Source organism: Pteropus alecto, unplaced genomic scaffold (assembly GCF_000325575.1).
Source record: "Pteropus alecto unplaced genomic scaffold, ASM32557v1 scaffold45, whole genome shotgun sequence".
In the NCBI taxonomy this organism is placed as follows: domain Eukaryota; kingdom Metazoa; phylum Chordata; class Mammalia; order Chiroptera; family Pteropodidae; genus Pteropus; species Pteropus alecto.
Genome location: NW_006442491.1, coordinates 13,033,589 through 13,054,644, shown reverse-complemented (window position 1 = coordinate 13,054,644; position 21,056 = coordinate 13,033,589). Strand labels below are relative to the sequence as shown.

Genomic DNA, 21,056 nt, shown 5'->3' with positions numbered 1-21,056 from the left:
ACTTCAGTAAGTATTTTAAGTTATATTGTTCTATAATTAAATATATTTTTCCCATTGAAGTATCTCAAAATGTAATATTAAAATTATATCTCTAATCATGCTTCAAAGTATATTGATTTCTCAAACTATTGATTTCTGAAAATCTTAAAATAGATTGTTCTCTTAAATCGATTTCCAACTTATTTTTTATATTCTATATTTTTAACTACTATTTTCAGCATGCTCCCAATAACAAACCATTTGCTAACAGAATAATGAAACTAATACGAGTTCTCAAGTTTCACACTCAAAAATGGTTGGTCCAAGGTTGTAATGAAAATCAGATTTTGGAAACTTAAGCAGATGGATACAGAACATTGTATATATTTATAATTCAGCAATGGAAATGAAGGGCAAACCTGACTAAAAATAATAAAAGATTCACAGGAGAATATGTAATTCTGATTGTTTTCAATTATTTTGCTAAAACATTTCCAAACTGCATTTCGTAAAATACTACTTTTTAAATAGTCCCATTTGAAAAATGATGCCAGTATTATTTTTCTTCTAAAATTACAGGTATATGAAAATGTGAAACCCATATTTTATGGACTCAATGTTTGTGTTCCCACAAAATCCATATGTTGAAGCCACACTTTCAATGTGACAGTATTTGAAAATGGGGTCTTTGGGGAATTATTAATGTTAAACGAGGTCATGAGGGCAGGGCTCTTGTGATGATATTAGTCCCCTTATAAGAAGATACCAGAGAGCTTACTCTCTCGTGCTCTGCTCTCTGCCTCTCTGTCTGTCTGTCTGTCTCTCTCTCCTCCCTCCCTCTCTTTCTGTCTCTCTCTCTCCATGTTCCCACAAAGAAGAGGTCATGTGAGCACACATTAAAAAGGCAGCTTCTGCAACCCAAGGGAAGAGCCTGTAGCGAAAAATGACCATGGTGAAACCTTAATCCTGGATTTCCAGCCTCCAGAATTGTGAGAAAATAAATTTCTGTTTAAGCTACCCAATCTATGGAATTTTGTTATGCCAGCCAAGGTGACTAAGACATCATGTCATCATGTTATTGTTGGTAGAATCTACCTTTAAGAAATGCTATGACAAACCCTAAAATGCAATGAAATCGCATGAAAGATATTCTGATACATAAACATCAGTGTTTACCAACTAACTATGTTGTATGTCATCTATTCACCTATAAGCCTGAATTGTTATGCATTTTGTTGTATACCTAATAAATGATCAATATTCTATATTAAATATAAAAGCTAACTGTTTCTATGAGACTGTTTTTGGCTACCTGCTTTAATCCAAGTATGCATTACATCTTGCAAGATCTAGTTGGTAATTTTTTAGTCACTCGTAGGGAAAAGGCTATAGCCTCTACCCCATTGATTGATTCATATTTTATATTTTAATACTGCTTCATATTTGAACTACCTATGTTTTATTACAGAGCTTTCTTTTCCTGGATTTCTAATTGCATTTCATTTCTTTCCCTTTTTCTCCATTTATCATAGAGACTTTGAAGTATCTTTGAGTTCTTCGAACGTTTTAATTATTCTATCTAATCCATTTAAAAATCACCTTATTTTCCCTATGGAGACATCCCCCGGAGCCCTCTATGATCCCATTCTATCCTGCTCTGGTTATTCTCAAGGCCTACTGACGACCTTCATCCTATAGAATTTCTCCTACTCGCTCTGGGTTGAATCTACTGTAGTCTAGGTTATATATTCATTTGGTTCACATTATCATCTGTTTATAGCACATCCTTTATAATTTCCTAAAAGAAGAGGTAAACTTATAGGTAATTTAAATAACTTCTCTTGTGTTTGAATGATAATTGGATCAGATATAATATTCTAGGTTGAAAAATCCTTTTCTTTAGAACCTTAAAGACATTACTTCATTGTCTTCTAGTGCCCACTGCTGTTGACAAGAAAATTGATGCCAGTTTGACTCCCATTCCTTTGTAATTCACCAGTTTTATGCTTGTTTTCTCTCTTTAAAAACATTTTTCAAGAGATGTAATAAGCTGTCTGTTTTTTCAATATAATGATTTATGTCTCCAGCATTGAGGCATTGTCTATCTTTAATAAATTCCTCCTGCCTTTTTCTTTTACTTTTTTATCTGAAGATCTTATCAGTTGAATGTTGGACATTTTAAAGGGTCTGCAAGCTTCTCCTTTATTTAATCATATTTTCCTTCTTTTTGTTTTGTTATTTGACATTTTGGGACATGTCACTGACTCTATTGTTCAATCAATAATTTCACTTTTAATTCCAGAAATCAAATTATTTAAATATTTGGTAACTCCTTTCTGTATTCTGATTGTCTTTTCATGGTAGACTTTTCTTATTTAGGTATATTTTCAATTTCTCTGAGTCTATCATTTGGAATTTTTTAAGTTCTTTTTCTTGCTTTATCCTTTTACTCTAGGATCAGCTTTTCTGTAGATTTATCTTGGTCTTTTACATTTTGATGTTTCTGATCTGCCTAGTGATGCTAAATTTTTCATTTATATTTAAGGAAGAAAGATTGGGGAGCTGTTATAGGTTTCCTGGGCTTTTTCGTAACTCGATTTAATTCATTCCAAGTTTTTGCCTAGAGTAGAAATTCTTTCTTGGAGCTCCCTGTGGGACAAGACAAGGAATGTCAACTAAGGGGCTATTCGACTATGAGCTCCTCAAGGTCAGAATGAGGATAGCATCGTACCATATTGTAAACGTTATTTCCTCATAGGTTGTCCCAGCAATCCATTTATTTCCTGAGAAAGGATTAAGCTACTATGTTAATTAAGTTGCTGATCATTGCACAAGAGGTGAGAGAGGATTGCCGGCTGGTGAAATAGTTTCACAAACAGAACTCCAATTAATCCCTGTGCTTCTAGTCTCTATTTCTCAGTCCTCAACCCTACTACACTTTCAGACTGGACCCCTAGAGCCTCTCAGGCATTCCATTATATAGTTTCCCCCTGCCTCCTCCAGGGTTCCCTCCAAGCCTATCTTGAGGGGCAATTTTTTTGTATGTTCCTCCTATCAACAGGCTCCCTTACGTTTTCTTTCTTTCATAAGTTTCTTGAAATTTTTCTGCTGTTCATGCCCCTCATCTTCCTTTGCTTTGCTATCATAAGTCTTATGTATTTTTGAATTTCCATACTTTAATTTCAATGGAGGTTTAGGTAACAGACTACATATGTACTCAGTCCAGCATTTTGAACCAGAAGCCCATACATAATATACGATATACGATAATGTAAAATATTATTTTACATAACACATTATTTAAAATGTTTAGAAAATGGTTCTCTAAATATATGGCCTTAATACAGTGCTATTCAAATGAACTCTTCTCTGATGATGGACATGTTCTTGATCTGTGTAGTCCTAAACAGTAGCCACTAGCCACACGTAGCCATTGAGTAGTGGAAATGTGGCAGCATGACTAAGGAACTGAAATTTCACTTTTATTAATTAACTTAGCCACATTTGGCAAGTGGCTGCCATATTGGACAGACCAGCTTTAATGTTTGTTTGAATTTATCTATTCTAACAAAGAGATGTAGTATGGTGTTTGTTTAAAAGTCTAATGTATCCATAAACAATCTTAACAAAAAATTTAAAATATATTTGGAATTGGCATGGTTTGCTCTGGTTATCTAGTTATGTATGTGATTCTCAAACATTAAATCAAAAGTGAAAAAAAGTCAAATATATGAACTATAATATTTTATGAACCCCATGATTGAGGATGTATGCAGTGCTCTACTTTATATTCAGATGTCTGTGACCATGTAGCTACAATCTGTGTTTTGAGAAACTGAATATTATCAATAAACAGCTTCTATACAGTATGAAAAAGTGATTAACTGTTTAGGCTTAGTAGTCAGACCACCTGGATTTGACTCCCACAACTGCTACTTGTTGGTTATGTAAATGGCAAGTTATTTCTTTGTACATCAGTGTCCTAACCCACATAATGGGGATAAAAAGCCACATAGATTGGTTTGTGCATCAAATGAGTATTTAGAATAACATTACGTAAATATTAACTATCATTATTATTATCTGATGGTGTAGGAAGTATAAATTAAGATGATGAATAAATGGGGGAAGATTCGTTTCCTGGATGCTTTTGGCAAGTCTGTTTGAGTTTTGCTTATAACAAAAAATTTTCATTCTAGTAAAGATTAAAATTATAAAGAGCCTTTCATTGGAAGTAAGTACGTCTTAAGTAAGTTTGTTATCTTCTATCATAGCAAGTGGTATTCCAGGTTCTTCCAGGCAGTGCTAGGAATGTGGGGGGAAATGACATGGGGCTTTGCTCAGAAGATAGGATCATGAGTATCTAGCGAAGTAAAAAAAGTAACAATAATTAGTGGCTAAACATGAGCCCTTTTTCTTAGCTACTTATGAAACAATGTCCACAGTTTTACATTTAATTTTAACCCAGAAAGAAAAAAATCTTGCCTTAATGAGACGGTCAAAATGTTCTGACTTAGGAAAATGTTCATGAATCTTTAATATTTTCATTAATCCTTAGAGTTTACTTACATTGAATTCCATGTTTGCTAATTTACCAGTCTATATATTAATTGATTGACAAATGCAATAGTCAATATGAAATAGTACTGTTTGATATCTTACTAATATACTATTTCTGTATTTAATCTGAAATACAAAAGTGAAATGTAAATACTCAAGATTTACCCTCCAGGCACTGGAGCTTTTGACCCAGGACTCTGCACTATCTTACAGGAGTTTAGTAACTCAATCCTAGATATATGGCAGCGGTTTTGAACACAGTCCAGGAAAACTGAGTGAATATTCTTTAGGAGTATTTTGGGGAAAAAATGTATATAGGAAAAGGGCTAGTTAGAAAACAGTTTCTGAAAAACAAAAAGCCACTATAACCTAGTTAAAAATTTTTTTAATTAAAAAAAAAAACTCTAAAAAGCATTATGCCTTTGCTCATAAAGCCATTTTCTTGTTAGTGTGAGTTCTGGCAAAGACCAAATCCTGTCTCAAATAACACGTTTGGAGCGTGTGTTGAAGTTTTCCAAGGGCAGAGTTTAACCACAGTGAGAGATTATATCTTGCACTCCAATTTGCATTCATTAAAATGAAATTCTTAACATGGTGGTAAGGGGGAATATTTCATTGATATCTTTCCAGTTGCCCGTGATTTCATATGCCTGCAACATAATCTGCATCTTTCTGGTAAAAGGAAATGAAAAAGGATGAGTGACTCTCAGTCAATCCATGTGACTTCTGGATAAAGATCTGTGAAATAGTGAGCACTAGACATGCCAGAACTGGCCCCACCAACCATGAACTACCGCCCCATGCAGACTGAGCATAGGCACTACCTGATGTATTTGTTGTCACAGAGATGTTTTTCGTTTGTTAAACAGATGAAATAAATAGTTACAGAAAAACTAGACAATATAAACTGTACATGTATAAATAAGTCATTTCCTTTCAAATGCCAAATGTTTTATCTCTTTCTCTTGCTTTTGAGCTCTCTCTAGTTTATAGACTCATATAGTTTTCACTGAGGATTTTACTTACTAAACATTGGTCTCTCTACTACATGCAAAACATTATGAAAATGTGTAGAAACAAGTTCACATGATCCATATGGATGAAAGGTGGTGGTCCTGGGTAAGATGACCACATAATGAAGTTCTAGAAGCCAAAGTATTTTTTAATATAACACATGATAGTAAAGTCTAATTCAATGGATTTCTAGCATATCCTATAGGACAAAGTTGTAGAAAACTATATATAGGAAATCTTAAATTAAAAAGGTTAAAAATTAGATAAACTCATTCTTATATTTGTTCCCTATTTAACACACAAATATGAAATTATACTAAAGTTTTATTCTTCCTTTGTGTTTTCAAGCCAGTTGCCCTGGGCTACCTCTGTGATGAGAGTGAATTAAATGTTTGAAACTGCATTAAATTTCTAATTCAATAACATCCTCTCACTTTTTTCGGGTCAAGCACAATTATCTTTTGCCTTAGCAACAACAGTTTCTTAAATGTACTCCCTGACCTCAATTTCGCCACCTCTATCCACTAAGTCCACTATACAAAGTGTGATTTTTCTAAAATACTAATCTGATGAGGTTGCTTACTCCCTGATCAAGATCCTTAGTGGTTCTCAAACATCTTAAAGTCTATATTCTCTAATACGGCTTACATGTTTAATAAATTGTTACTCATAACTGCTTTATTTTGTCATTATTGCAGTCTGAGAGTCATTTGACCTGATGTCATAGCAAAACTTAAGCATCATCTTTCATTCTTAAATGGAATCTTCCCTAACCTACTCTTATAATTGTCCACATCCTATTTTAAACCCGCCCTTATAGTTCATACGTTTCTATCTCAGCTCCTGTAATATGTTATTGGACCCAAATTCTTGTTTATTTGTCCATCTTTCACAAGAATGGGACCTTCTTTTGGCTAAGGACCTCAAGTTATTATTATCATATTATTACTTAAATTTAGTACACAGTAAGCATGATAAATATTTATGTAATGAATGACTGAGAGAATGAATAAGTGAGCGAATAAACGAATGGAGCAGAACCTTTAGGCTAATGTTCTGAGAACCTACAGGAAGTGGCACTAACAATCATGGATGACAATATGTATGTAAGGTAAGTTGAACTGTTGTTTAAAGATGCTCCTAACACCAGGATATACTTATTCAAGTATAATTCTCAGAAATTTTGAACTAGGACAATGATCAACAGGAAAGAGTAAAACAATATTATTTTTAAAGCACAGATTAAGACATCTGTATTTAAATACATCTCCACTACCTGAAAGTTTCCCTGGGCTCATTCTTTTACTTTTACTAGCTTCATTCTGCATAAGATTAGACAGATAAAATTAGTGGCATGCCTGGAGCTTTATAAATAAGGTCATGTGACACATACTCAAATAAGACTTATAAAAACGTTTTGATTCTAAGTCATTGTTAACCCTGAGATAAGATAATAGAATTTCTCATCCTTGAGCCACTTACTCAAACATTTTCATTTACAATAATAAGTGGTAGTTATCTATTTAACTGTACTAAAAATATGTATTTTCAAAGGCAAGAAAATGTTCACCCATTTTTGTGAGTGAACACATTTACACTCCAAATTATTACAATCACTGGTACCTCCCGGTAGGAATGAATACATGTAGTATTGAATACCGGGGAAGTAGTCAAGATCCTTAATACCCATCTTGATAATCGAAGATTTTAATGTTCTATTCAACTATTCTTTACAGGGAAGTAGATGTGAGATTCATCACACTCAAAAATCAGTCCTAGTCATAGGTACTTGAAGAGAACAGGAGAAAAATAGAAAAGGATGTTAAAACTGCTCTGGCTATCATAATATCACCTTTGGAGCTTCTCATTGGTCTGAGGGCAAATGTTGCAGCTTTCAGCCAAGGCAGAACCTTCTACACAGATCTTGCCAAGCTCCATAATTCGGTGACAGCTCCAAAATATGGCAACAGTAACCCAATGCTTTAAAAAGGGTAAGTCCTTACTTCATGAGAGTCCTACTCTCCTTCGGTATATTATCTAAGAATGAGGGAATATTTACTCACTAACATCAAAATGGAGAACTGAGAGATAGAATGTCTCTTTTAATTTCCATGTTAATTTTTCCCGATTTTCCCTTAAAAATAGCATGATTGTATTCACAAAGAACCATAAAATCAGTAAGAACTCAAGTAAAGAAATAAACAAACCTCTCAAAATGCCTTTTGCAACAATTGGCAGTGAGGTCAGCCCCCTCAGCCATTTAATATCCTCCCAGCTGAGAGATGGGTCTATGGCTTTAGCCGCATATTCAGCAAGTCCGCTGTTGTCTCCAAAATTTTCCTTAGGAGAAAATGCTAAATCATTGGTTTCAAAATTTTTCATTCTGAAATAAAGAGATATATAAAATGAGAAACCTACCAAAGTTAGAGATATCGTTACAATGACTCATTCAATGAAAAAAGAAAAGTCACCCTTTTCAAATCAATTGGCTGTTCACTCTTCAATCACCTATAGGGGGTTGCATGCCTATCTTCCATGTTTTGATGTAGGATTCCAGGCTATAATGTCACAATCTAGTAAACTTAATTGGTCACTTAAAGTTTATTTTTCATCTTAGGCTATTTTTTATATAAATACATCACTTTCAAGGAAAAATATATGTCCAAGTTCAAATAGAACTACCTTTTTAAGCTAGTTTATGAATATAGACAATAGATTTTTTAATCCTGTTTTCAGCCAGCAATGCATACTAATCATGATGATGAACACTTGCATGGTGCATTATGATTTATAAAGGGCTTTCATATACCAATATTATCATAATTTTGAAAAACTTTAGAAAATAAAATTGATACTCTAGGATTCCTATTTTATATAAAAAATAAAAACCAGAAGTGCTGAAAGAAATGCTCCAAATATAAAACTAGCTAAGGCATCATTTGGCTCCAAACTGGGTCTCTTGACTCCTAATTACATTCTTTTTGTTCAGATCTCAGTTGCATCATGGCAATTGCGTTTGACTTCAGGAAACCTTCCAACGTCCTTGTGGAAAATTCTAGAAGAGACTGAAACTGCAATAACATGTTAACACCTTCTGTCACCACTGTAGTCTTCTTCCTGCCTACTATTATTGTGGTGGTGGGCGTAGGGAGAAGTGGGGGTGCTTTTCAGCAGTTATCAGCTCTTGCTTCTCTCCTCCCCACTTAGTTGTTCTCTCTGAGGCTCTCTACCTGCTGACTCAGACTTCCCAATCTTCCAGACAATCTTGCCAAGGGCATGAGCTTTCTGATCATCAAGGCCTTCATTTCTTTGCCTGTGGTGTGATGGTTAATTTTAGGTATCTACCTGACTGGGCTAAGGGATGCCTCAATAGCTGGTAAAATATTTCTGGGTGTTTCTGTGTTTCTGGCTGAGATTAGCATTTGAATTCATAGACCGAGTAAAGATGGTCACCCTCACCAATGTGCATGGGTATCATCCGATCTGTTGAGGGCCCAAATTGAACAAAAAGGTGAGGGAGGATAAATTTCTGCTTTCCACTTGAGCTGGGACATCCATCATCTCTTGCTCTTGGACTTGGGAGCTACTGATTGTCAAGCCTTTAGACTCAAACCAGAACTTATGCTACTGGTCTCTCAGGCCTTCAGATACAGACTAGGACTTACACCATTGGCTCCCCTGGATCTCAGGCCTACAGCTTGGGACTGGGATTACATCACTGGTTTTCCTGGGCCTCTAGCTTATGGACAGTAGTTCATGAGACTTCTCTGCCTCCATAATCATGTGAGGCTCTCTCTCACTTTTGTCCCTTCCTTACTCCCCAGGCAGCTCCCTGGATTTCTGTGGCTGCTTTTTTTTCCCTTTGGTGATTATTTTTTTAAATAGCTCTATTAAGATATTCACATACAGTTCAAGTAATGTTTCATTATATATATACCTACATATATATACGTGTATATATAGATATACGTGTGTGTATATATATATGTATATATATATGTATGTGTGTGTAGATAGATAGATAGATAGATAGATAGATAGATAGATAGATAGATAGATGCCACTGCACATACTGCTCTCCTGCTGCTCATCGCCTGCTGTGCAGCTGAGTTCCTAAAGGGCCACTGACTGGTGCTTGCCCACAGCCCAGGGGCTGGGGACTCCGTTCTAAAGGAACTGCCAGCACTTAAATCACTGGCTCCATTCTGTTACTAGAAGAACTCAAACTGAGTCACAGCTCCATTGAGTTGCTGCCCTCCCCTAAGTCGAATTTTATTAACTCAGCTTAGACCAGCATTTCTCTAACTCACCTGTAAGATGCTGCTACTGGCTCACTCTATACCTGAAGTCTTTTCTCTTGGTCTAATGTCCTGATATCCTGACTAGATTTTGGCAGTTCTCCAAACTAAGGATAAAGTCTTTTCTGCCTGCAACTCTGACCACTAGCTGGATGGATGGCCATCTGGATACACAATGACACTATACATATGACTTAGCTGTCTACAGTCCCAAATCCAACTGTGACCTTCATTTCTCTGAATGGCTATCTCTGAATGGTGACAATGACCTGAATTCACTGTGTTCTTCTGTACATTATAAGTTACCTGCTGGCCAAACTTCTCTTTGGGTAAAAATACAACTGTATATTTATCTGTGGATTAGTCATAGCAATTTTTTCCCTTTTACTCGCTCTGCCACTGATTATAGAAAGAATCTTGGAGCCATATGTATAACAATTTTTATATAAACCTAGAAGTACATAGACCCACTACTTTAAAATTATTTTTTAAAGAATCATAACATTTCCATTAAAACAAAATTAGGTTTAATGCTTTTTACATTTTAGTGCATGTTCAGCTAAAAGGGCTGGTCGGGTAGTTTAGGTGGCATATATTATCATAGGACATGAATATTTACATCTTACGAAACTCTATTTAAGCCATTGGTAAAGTTTTCACAATAAGAATTCAATAGCCCTATACTTTCATGGACTTAGGTAGCTATTACAGATTAGAGAAGATTCCAACTCCATTACACTCACACTGGTACCCATTCATTGAGCTCTGGTAAGGATTTTAGCTGAAATAGTTGGATATCTCTTTTTATCAAACCACTTAGGGTTGTATTTTGTATCACAGACTGGCTTTCTGCTGTCATCATAACTTGAATAAAGTAACTTTTTGGTCAATAAATATATCCTGATTATGAAAACCTATTCCAAATACTTAGAAATGATATTAATTGATACTAAATTCCAAACTTTTAAGTAATATTGTTAATAAGACAAAGGTCCAGTCTGCCTCTCCCATAGCAAGATCAGAGGCGGGGGGTGGGGGGAGACTTCTGTATGTGTATATACTCTGCGTAGCACCCCACCCCCTCCCAAACAAGCTACAGTGTTTCAGCAGGGGCGGGGTGAAAGGGTGAAATGGATAGGAAAAAACAGAAACATGGATAAAATTATATAAATAACTGTTGTTATTCTTGGACGGTGAAATGCAGATCAACACTTGAATGAATGTTGCCTTACAGAAATTTCAGCGCACAATGAAGCCTTGTTGTTGCTCTAAAACGTTGTTCAAAGCCAGAAGCCAAGAAAAAGTTTTCAGATATCTTGACAGAGACCCGCGATGGAGTGTTTTACCAATGGCTCCATGAATGCTATTTTTATTTGAATTATGACATATATACAAAAAAACATTTAAAGCACCTTCTGATAACTAAAGTATTCCATTTCATAAGGAAGGAAAGGGACAACATCAAAATAATAACATGATTAGTTATGACTTAATTCTCCGAATCCCAATCTATTTAATGACCCAAAGGCAAGGGTTAGAATTTCTTCTTTGTAAAGGACTCATTGTGCCTTGAATGTTCCTCAAACATACTTTTTAATCTAATCTAAAAATTATTTTAGCTTTTAGTAAGTTAGCATCATAAAAATAGTAACAACTACTAAAGGAAAGTTAAACATTATTAAATCACCAATAGTAACACTAATAATAATAAATATTACTGAGAAATATATAACATTATTTATTTTAGCCATTGATAGGATATTAAAGATAAAAGCTATGTGTCTCCATGGTGAGAAATAAAATATAAAATAACAACCAGTAGAGCCCATGATATCAACACAATGAGAGACACAGATAGAGACACAGGAATTTGTTCATGGGCCACTAGCATTTAATTCAGTGGTTAGGAAAACACTTATAGTGAGAGTATAGCCTTGCTAATTTTTTCCTCAATGTGGCTGGGTAGCTAGAAGAAAGGGTCAGGGTATGGATATTAAGTGTGAGTTCAAACTCTTGTTCAGCTTCTTACTAGTCATGTTTTATTGGGTAAATCTCATATGCCCTAGTACATTTTTATTTACTTATGCAACATTATTTACCGGGCACCTACTGTGTGCCAGGATTTTAGATGTTTAGGATATACTAGTAAATAAAACAATCAAAAATCCCTGACAACATAGGGTTGCCATTCTAGCAAGGGGAGACAGAAAATAAACAATAATATAATCAATAAGTAATTTATGAAACATGTTAGAATATGTGTTATAAAAAAATAAAGAAAAGACGTAGAGCAAAATAAGAAGCAAGTAAGCTAGTAGAGGCTTAACTTAAAATTTTAAAATATTATAATCAGACTTGGCCTCATTGAGAAGTTACCTCGTAGAGGAAATTAGCAGAGCGGGGTTATTGTATATGTATCCTGTTGCTGCTATAACAAATGACCACAAACCTAGAGGCTTTAATATGACATAAATTTATGATATCACAATTCTGGAGGTCAGAAGTCTAAAATGATTCCCAATGGACTAAACTCAAAGTGTGGAGAGAGCTGTTCCAGAGGCTCTGAGGAAGAATCCAATACCACCGACGCCCCCTAATGCTATCCCTCCAACCTCTGCTTGTATCGTCACATCTCCTTCTCTAACTCTGACACTCCTGCCTCTCTCTTATAAGGACCCTTTACTTACATGAAGTTTATGAGATAATCCAGGACAGTCTTCACATCTCAAGGTCCTTAATCATATCTGCAAAGTCTATTTATTTTGCCATGTAAAGTCACATTCACAGGTTCCAGAGATCAGGACATGGACATCTTTGGGAGGTCGTTATTCTGTTTAACACGATCATAATGTGGATGTTTTTCTAACCAAAGAATTCAGAGGCTATTGGACCATGTGCCAAGTCCTTCAAAAATGTTTCTCTTTCCACTACCTCTTCCCACACATATTATGTCTCTGTTCTAATCTCTACCATTTAGTCTATTTTTATTGTGGTTTCCTGGCATAAACCTGTAGACTCATCCTTGATATCAAAATGCAAAGAAAACGATGAAGTTAGTAGTGCATTGATTTGAGGAAGGAATGTTACAGGCAGAGGGAAGAGTCAATTCTGAAGCTCTAAGGAGCACACGGGCCTGGCACGTTGAAGGAAGAGTAGAGAAGCCAGAGCGGATAGGGGAGTGAGCGAAGACAAGGGTGCAAGAAGAGGAGGCCAGAGAGGTAATGGGGGACCCGCTCATGCAATACCTCACAGACCACTTTTATCATCAGAGACTTGGGAAGACAATGGCAGTCTGATCTTTTTTTGGTGTAATTTTTCTGGCTGTTGTTTTTAATAAATCATTTCCAGGCTTAAGGAAGCATGTCCCCAGGCAAATCACTAAAAGGGTAGGTGTGATGATTTACCTTGAACTTAGCCATTAATGAGAGATTATATTTCTTCTCTTTCAATCGCTCTGGCACTACATCGAATATCCAAATTTTTATCCAGGGTAAATGAACCGCCCCCATGGGGTATGGAGAAGGAAAAAGGTCCCTGCCTCAAAGCCTCAGAAATCAGTCTGGTGAACTGGCTTCGTTCCTAGCTTCTTCCAAGAGCAGATGAGCATTCTCTTTACTACCCCTCAGTTTCAGGAATCTCTGTGGCATTCACAATTTACATACATACCTATGTTTTGCATATAGACCGAGCAGAGACTCCCAAACTCCTGAACTGTGGCTGGTCCCAGATGCTAAGTCGAGATCCTCCCCCTACCCGGGCACAGGAAGTAGCAAGGGCTGGAAGGAGCCACTGCCTTATGGACTCATTCTCCTCTGGATTTCCTGCCTCCCTCGCCTGCCAAATCTCACTTCTGAGAAGCCCAGCTTCACCTTCTATGAGTCAGGTCAGTTGCAGAAAGAAACCTGACTTCCTATCAGGCTGTAACAGATGAGCTTTTCGGCTATATGTGGCCTCAGGCGGAAGCCTAGGGCTCATATAATTGTGCTCTGCCTTCGATTGCTGACTGTGGGCTGACACGGAGGAGCTGACCAGAAGGTGCTGGCCAGCCCAGAATTTCTCTAGGACAAACAAAGCCAGCATGCGCTCTGCAGGCCAGGGCCACTGGGCTGTGGGGTGTTTCCTATGTTCCCAGTAATCTGGATGTGTTGCTCAATATTTGATCATCTTCAGATGGGAGATGTGACAAGCTGTGGAGCTGTGGCCACTCCTGTGCACATCGACAGCTGAAAAGAGCCTTTGTCTCATGGCCTTTCGCGTCATCTGGGTGGGAGCCCGGGAGCAGCAAAGGAAAAGGGGGAAAATCAAATCAACCTTCCTGCTCCTGACTGAGTGGCCCTGGCAATAAAGGAGTAAGAGATACCAGCCAGAATTTAAAAACTGTGCCATTTTCCCCATCTCAGTAGATAGCACTGTGAACACCTTCCGTTATACAGAGCAAGAAAGTGCTTCTTAAGCTGCAAAAAAAAAAAAAAACAAAACCCTACTGTATTATTTATTGTTATTGTTGTTATTGTTAGTACTAGTATTAACAGGCAGAGAGGAAAAAATAGCAAACTCCTTTTCAAATGGCCAAAAGGAAATAATGAGGAATGTTCCCTGTCAGAAGCCTAAATAGTGGGAAACTAATTATTTTAGAAAGTCTAAAACATAAGGTAATCAAAACAGAGAAATAATGTAAATACAAATCTCCTATTAGGGAAATTTGAAGCCATCTACTTTCTGATGAATTTGGCAAGAAATAGGACTATGTCAGGGACCTTTTGTTTTTGTTTTCTTAGAAACACAGGGTGTTTTGGTAATCCTGTGTCTGGCATACAAGGAGCAGGTTTACTGGTAGGTCTGACAGGGGGAGCACTTTCGTTTGTCATTGGCCACTGAAGGTACCACATATACAAATAATATCTTAAACCTGACCAGAAGTATTACAGAGATAAAAATCACACAGCTAATTTACATCTGGCTCAACAGCAAGATTTTATGCACAATAGTTTATACTTAAATAGGTAGACGCCCAGCAGAGCTATGTGACAGTTAAGTGATACACAAGGCTGTATAGGGACTTATGTGATAGTTGAGATACATCCCACTCTATGACCTATATGAATTCCTGGCTTCCAACCATCTTCTTGTCCTTATATGGAATGCTGACTTGATTTTAAATCTTTCAGATTTTTGATCTTTTAGAAGGGTCAACTTTATAAGTAGAAAGAGTAAGCAATGGTCCATGTGAAATGGGTCTAGGATCCAAGGAAGGCATCCCTCATCATTTCATATACTCCTATGTATGCTGTGAAATACCATCATCAAAATGTCTTCCGTTGAAACTAAGATTTTGATTCCTGTTCAAATACTTTTAGCTCTGAAGGTTATCACAGATTAGTCACACATTAGTATGAAAAAACTAAGAGCAGATTTAGGGGGAAGGAAAAATCAAAAGGAAAAAGAGGTTTTTATATTAGGGAGATTGGGGTTTTTCTCAGTAAATTCCACTGAATTCCCAGCTTTGACTCAAGATGACTCTACTCCTAAATTATCCCAGAAAAAAGGAGACTTCCCTGCTAATGGTCAAGTTGAATGACCTAAAAAAACCATCATAGTTCAATTACAGATTACTTGATATATTGTTTTTGCTAAGATGAGTGAATGAATGAACCACTAAATAAATGAATGAATGAATTTTGATCCACAATTAAAGAGAAATATTGCTGAAAGAAGAGGTAGAAGATGAGGGATCAAATATGCAGCTTCTTCTGTCTCTACTCTTTAAGCTTTCTTCAGTCTTCCTAGCTATAGTTCTTCAAAATACAATGAAAAATAAAGTTAAAAAGTGGCTCTTTGATTTCAACAGAACTAGGGTATTAGGATCACAATAAAACTGTTGTTTGGGCTATATTAGGTATCTTCCATCTATATGGCAATTCATACTTATAAAAATTCTTAATGTACTCTGGTACATAAATTCATTTGACTTTTATATGCATATGGGCAATTCCTATTTCTGTTTTATTGCTTGAGTATGTGACATCCACAAAAGGGGTGTGACTTGCTGGAGATTAGGTGGATATTTGACAATGACACTATCTCTAGAACCCACATCTTATCATTCCTAGACAAGGTCCCTTTCAACTATACTTCAGGATCAACGTTCTGTGAAGATGTAACTCCCCAGGGCTCCCACTTGGAGCAGGCTCATGACCAGAGCAAAGAGAATTAGAAAACCATCTCAGGGACTCAGGGGATCAGAGAGCTATGGTTACCTGAAGTGGGGTGGCAGCTTGAACCTGTTACGCACGTCATCGATGCGATTGCCCAGGTAAGGTGTGTCCACTGTTACGAATATGGCCTTATAGCCCATCCGCTCAGCCCGCTGCACTAGACGCTTGGTAACTTCACGATCCTTGTAGATGTACAGTTGCATCCAGCGAAGTGCCTCGTAAGCAGCTTCTGCCACTTCTTCAATTGAGGAGGTAGCCCAGGAACTCAGCATCATGCCGGTTCCCAGTGACCTGCAGGCTGAGGAAGAGAAGGAAGATCAAGGCGAGCCTGGCATTTTCCCCACTTCAAAAACTTCGGTTGTAGTTCAAAGGGAAAGAAATCTACAAGGGCAATTTGGCAATAAGAAGTCAAATCTTTATAAAGTTAGAAATGCACATTCTTTTCCACACTCTGTGAATTGATCTTGAAGACAAAAATGAGATAAATAGCCAAAGATATGCTATATGTAAGGTGAAAAAGTTGGGAACAATCTGAATATCCAACCTTAAGAGACTGGATGAAATGTAGTTCATATATAAAATGAAATGTACACATCTATTAAAGGTAATATATTTGTGATGATTAATTTTATGTGTCGACTTAGCTAGGCCGTGATAGATACCCAAATATTTGCTCAAAAATGTCTAAATGTTGTTGTAAAGGTATTTATAAATGAAATTAACATTTGAACTAGTAAATTTTGAGTAAGGAAGATTATCCTCCATACTGTGGACAGGCCTCATCCTATCAGTTGAAGCCTTAAGGAAAAGACTGACCTTCCTTGAGGAAGAGGGACTTCTATCAGTAGTGTCTTCAGACTTGAATTGCAACATCAACTCATCCCTGGGTCTCCATCCTGCCAGCTTACCCTGAAGATTTTGGACTTGCCAGCCTCCAGAACTGTGTGAGCTAATTCCTAAATAGCCCACTAGACATAGACAGATAGATGATAATGATAGATGATAGACAGATAGATAGATAGATAGATAGATGATCGATAGATAGATAATCCTTCCTCTCTCTCTTTCTCTCTATATATTATATATTCTGTTTCTGACTATTATAGGTATAAGAGAATATTAATGAAAATAAAAAAGATGTTCAAGATAAATTAAGGAAGCAAAAAAGTCTACAAAATGACTCCACATCTGTACAAATGTGATTATTGGTATATGAACCTAAACAAATTAATTACTAATGATATGTGGGAGAATTGTGGGTGTTAAATTTTTTCTTCCTTTTTAACTTTTGAAATTTATCTTTAAAAATTTTGTTAAAGTTGTATTCTATTTATGTGGTATTTTAAAACTTTATAAAATAGATATGCTAGACATCCCAATTAGACAGCAGTTTCCTCACATCCTTTTGAGCAAGATACCAAAAAATGAGCAAATAGATGAAAAATTAGGTAGATCTCTCTAACTATTTAGAGAATTTGAAAGAACATAGGTTTAAGCTTTCGTCCAAAAATAGGTAGTAAAATTGGGGTCAGCTTTAGCAGAGAGAAACTGATACAATGTTTATATGCCATATACCAAACATGCCAAGAGATAAATAATTAATATATAAAACTGACTATATGATCCTGGGTCATTCGACTTTGCGTGTTCACCATATATTAAATGGGAGTAAAAGTAGTTGTCTAAGTGACACTCATAAGGTGATGATGAGAATCAAGTGATATTTAGTTTATAAAGCAACTTTGAGAAGTTAAAAAGCTTCCATCCTTCTCAAACTTTAGCGGACAGCCAAATCTCCTGGAGTGCTTGTGAAAACACAGATTGTAAAACCCACCCCCGGAGTTTCTGATTGAGTACATCTGAGTTGGGGACCAAGAACTTATCTTTCCAACCAGCTGTGGGTGACACTGCTAGTCTTAGACTATATTTTGACTTTTAACTAGTAGCATTATCCTTTGATAGTAAAATGCTAAGTTCAAATAGCAGTAAAGTGGATTTTGTTTTTTGATAAATGTTACTTTTTCTATGCCTTTGAAGGTGTTTTCCATCCCTGTTCTTCAGGTCATAGCCCAGATAAAGAAGCTTATCTGGAGATTATATCGACCCAGAGATTATCTACCAGTCACTAATCTGTTCTGAGTATTCCTTTTAGACTTTCTCTCATAAGGACTCATGGCTGGCAAAATGTTGTTCAACAAACCACATTTTATTAAGTAATAACACATATGAACATCTGGACCATTGTCTGATTTTCATTAACATCTGTAAATACGGAAGTTAGCTCCAGGCCATCCACTGCTGTTAGACAGGAGGACACTGATTGTTCGGTCAGAATCGCCTAACCATCAATTTCCCATAAAGAAATTATGTCCTGAGGAGGGTGTGACTTAACAAAGGTCACACAGAGATGGGCAGCAGAGTGGCAGAAGAACCCGGCATATCTGACCACTCCCCCAGAGCAATGATCTTTCTAGAACTCCCAGATGCCCAAAAGACTCTCCTGCTATCAAACACAGGTAAATGTACTCCTCCAAGCCTCAAGGCCATGACACCCGAGGGAGCAGGGTTGCCACAGGCCTGAGGGACACTATCATGCCAACAGGTTTGGGAAGGCATGGAAACTTGGAAGCCAGTGGGAAAGGCCTGCCATATACTACAGGTGCAGAGTGTGGTTTACACAAAGTGGTCCTGTTAAAAGGATCGTCAGATGATATGGCACCATTTTGTAGCTTATAAAAAGGCCTCATGGAAGCAAGAAGCAGCTCTGCCAGTAAGGATCAAAAATCCTCAAAAAGATCTCCTTTAATTCATAAGAAATATCTAGACATTCCATACAGGCTGTTAAAATGCTATACACACCAATGCATCAGTCATATCTATTTCACCTAAACCATAAAACTTGGAGGGGATGTCAGTCCTCAAACATTTTGCCCAGATCTCTTCGTATATATGTCCAGAGAAAAGCAAGGCCAGGCCAGGCCATCTATTTCCTGAGTCCTTCGGCTCTGATACTAATGGCTCTTGATGTTATTGCTGTTAAATATTTATTTTCCAATGGGCTGAAATTTTGAATGAAGACCCCTGAAAATTCTAAGTTATAGCTCGTTCCGGTTGTAGGCATTCAATAAATATTTGGCGATTTAATGAGACTCTCTCCCTGGATGCAGGGGGGATATCAGAGTCTGTGCTGACATACTATGAGTCGAGGCTAAGATATTACTCCCAGAAGAAAACAGAAGGGAAACTTAGAAGGCTGCATGCTCCTTGGAACATATATTACTGATCACTGTGATTCCCATTCACTTGTGATTATTTGCTGTGATATAGGAAAATTATTGGTGAATACATCCATTGTTTTCAGAACGCCTTTATGTTAAAATGAGGTAAGGGAGCCCAGCAGTTTACAAGAGCCATTCGGATAGATAACCATAAATTTGCGTAAGGGTAGATCTAAGATTAAGTTGGCACATATCAGAATGACTATTCTGCTTGTTAAGATATTGAAATACTTGAATTCCAATCGGTAAATTACCGTGGCTCTGAAGCAAATAACCCCCTCCAGAGTTCCTTCAATGTGTCATCACTGCCATCTCTTCCCAAGGATTCCCTGGACCCATCCTCCCAAATCCAGCAATTTAAACGTTAATACCTGGCAGAGCTGGGGACATTGGGAACCCCGTCACAGCTCCAGAGACAGCATCTGAGCATCTTGTCTAATTGGTCAAAGTGCTGCACTGTACTGGTTGCTAAATATTTCCAATATCATCTCTGTTTGACACATAAACATATACCCTTCTAACTCACATCACTCTTTTGGAACAAAAATGACAAGTTTTTAAATTTTATAAATAATCTAGCATTGTCAGACTTTGTTCAGAAATTCTAATGAGAGTTATCCTAGTCCAGTGTTTGAAACCACTAATGTTTTCTGGTCTGTTTTCTCTCTTTATTCATTTTCTACAATGAAACTCTGACCTCCTGTTCTGAAAAGCAGAACATTTTATTTTTCCAATGACAGGAGTCAGCTTGCATGGGGTCCTGTTCTAAATTTGTGGGGCAATAACAGAAGACTGATGGAATTTGCATTTTTGCAACTGCTGATAAACTGGAGATCGCCTCTGAGGTGATATTACTATAAAGGCAAGACCTGGCTCTTGCCCATGATAAAGGTCCCTAATGTTGACCCAAGTCTATGTATCATGGATGGCATATCCAAGAGCTTATACAGTCAAGTAAACATTGATCCATATGACAGGACTCTATTTTCTTAGTTTCCATACTTCACTCATCCCTTCTTTTGTCATCCCTAAAATATAACTTTGAAGATAGATACCTAAACTTTTAATGCTCTACATGACATATTCAGATTGTATTTGACATTTCTTTCTCTTCTTTATTAGAGGTAACAGTAATATGTTATGCTAGCGATATAAGAAAAATGCATAACACACATCATCACTAAAAGAGACTCCAGTAAGGTCTCAGGCATTAAAGCATCAAAGGTGAGCCATACGTATAACCCAGGAGGTAATATCTTTATCTCAGAAAGACAATAGGATATAATGGATTGAGACTCAGAAAGCCTGGACTACAGTCCTAGCCTTTCCATCCACAAGGTACATTTTGTCTGCAAAACAGCTATAAACACAGATGCTGCCCTGTCTACTCATAGCATTGCCAAATAGTCCACTAAGACAATGTTCGTGAACATTTTCTGTGTAAACTCTGAAGCCATGCAACTGTAAAGGGTTATGTGAGAGAATGCCTAATACTATCTGGAAAAAGAAGTTCTGGAAAGCTTTTAAAATTTTCCCTATTTTGCCAAGGACCTGGATTTCTCAACATCATTATTTATAATCTTCTCCACATTCAGCTTTCCTCTGCAATGGTTTTGATGCTCAAGACACCCATTCTTCGTTTCTCTTGCAAATATAGTGTGAAATGCTTACTACCCTATCCGAAGGAAGAAAGCTCTGAGAAAACAAAGTAA

General features: G+C 36.8%; 1 protein-coding gene across 1 annotated transcript in view; it reads right to left on the bottom strand.

Annotated features, from left to right (window-relative positions):
• HAO1 (hydroxyacid oxidase 1) overlaps positions 1 to 21,056 on the bottom strand; it is a 49,046-nt gene that overhangs the window by 9,390 nt on the left and 18,600 nt on the right. The window contains exons 3-4 of the mRNA XM_006921603.1: positions 16,109 to 16,364; positions 7,761 to 7,936 (exon numbers count right to left, since the gene is read on the bottom strand). Of these exons, the coding sequence (XP_006921665.1) occupies positions 7,761 to 7,936; positions 16,109 to 16,364 (432 nt within the window). The remainder of the gene's footprint in view (positions 1 to 7,760; positions 7,937 to 16,108; positions 16,365 to 21,056) is intronic.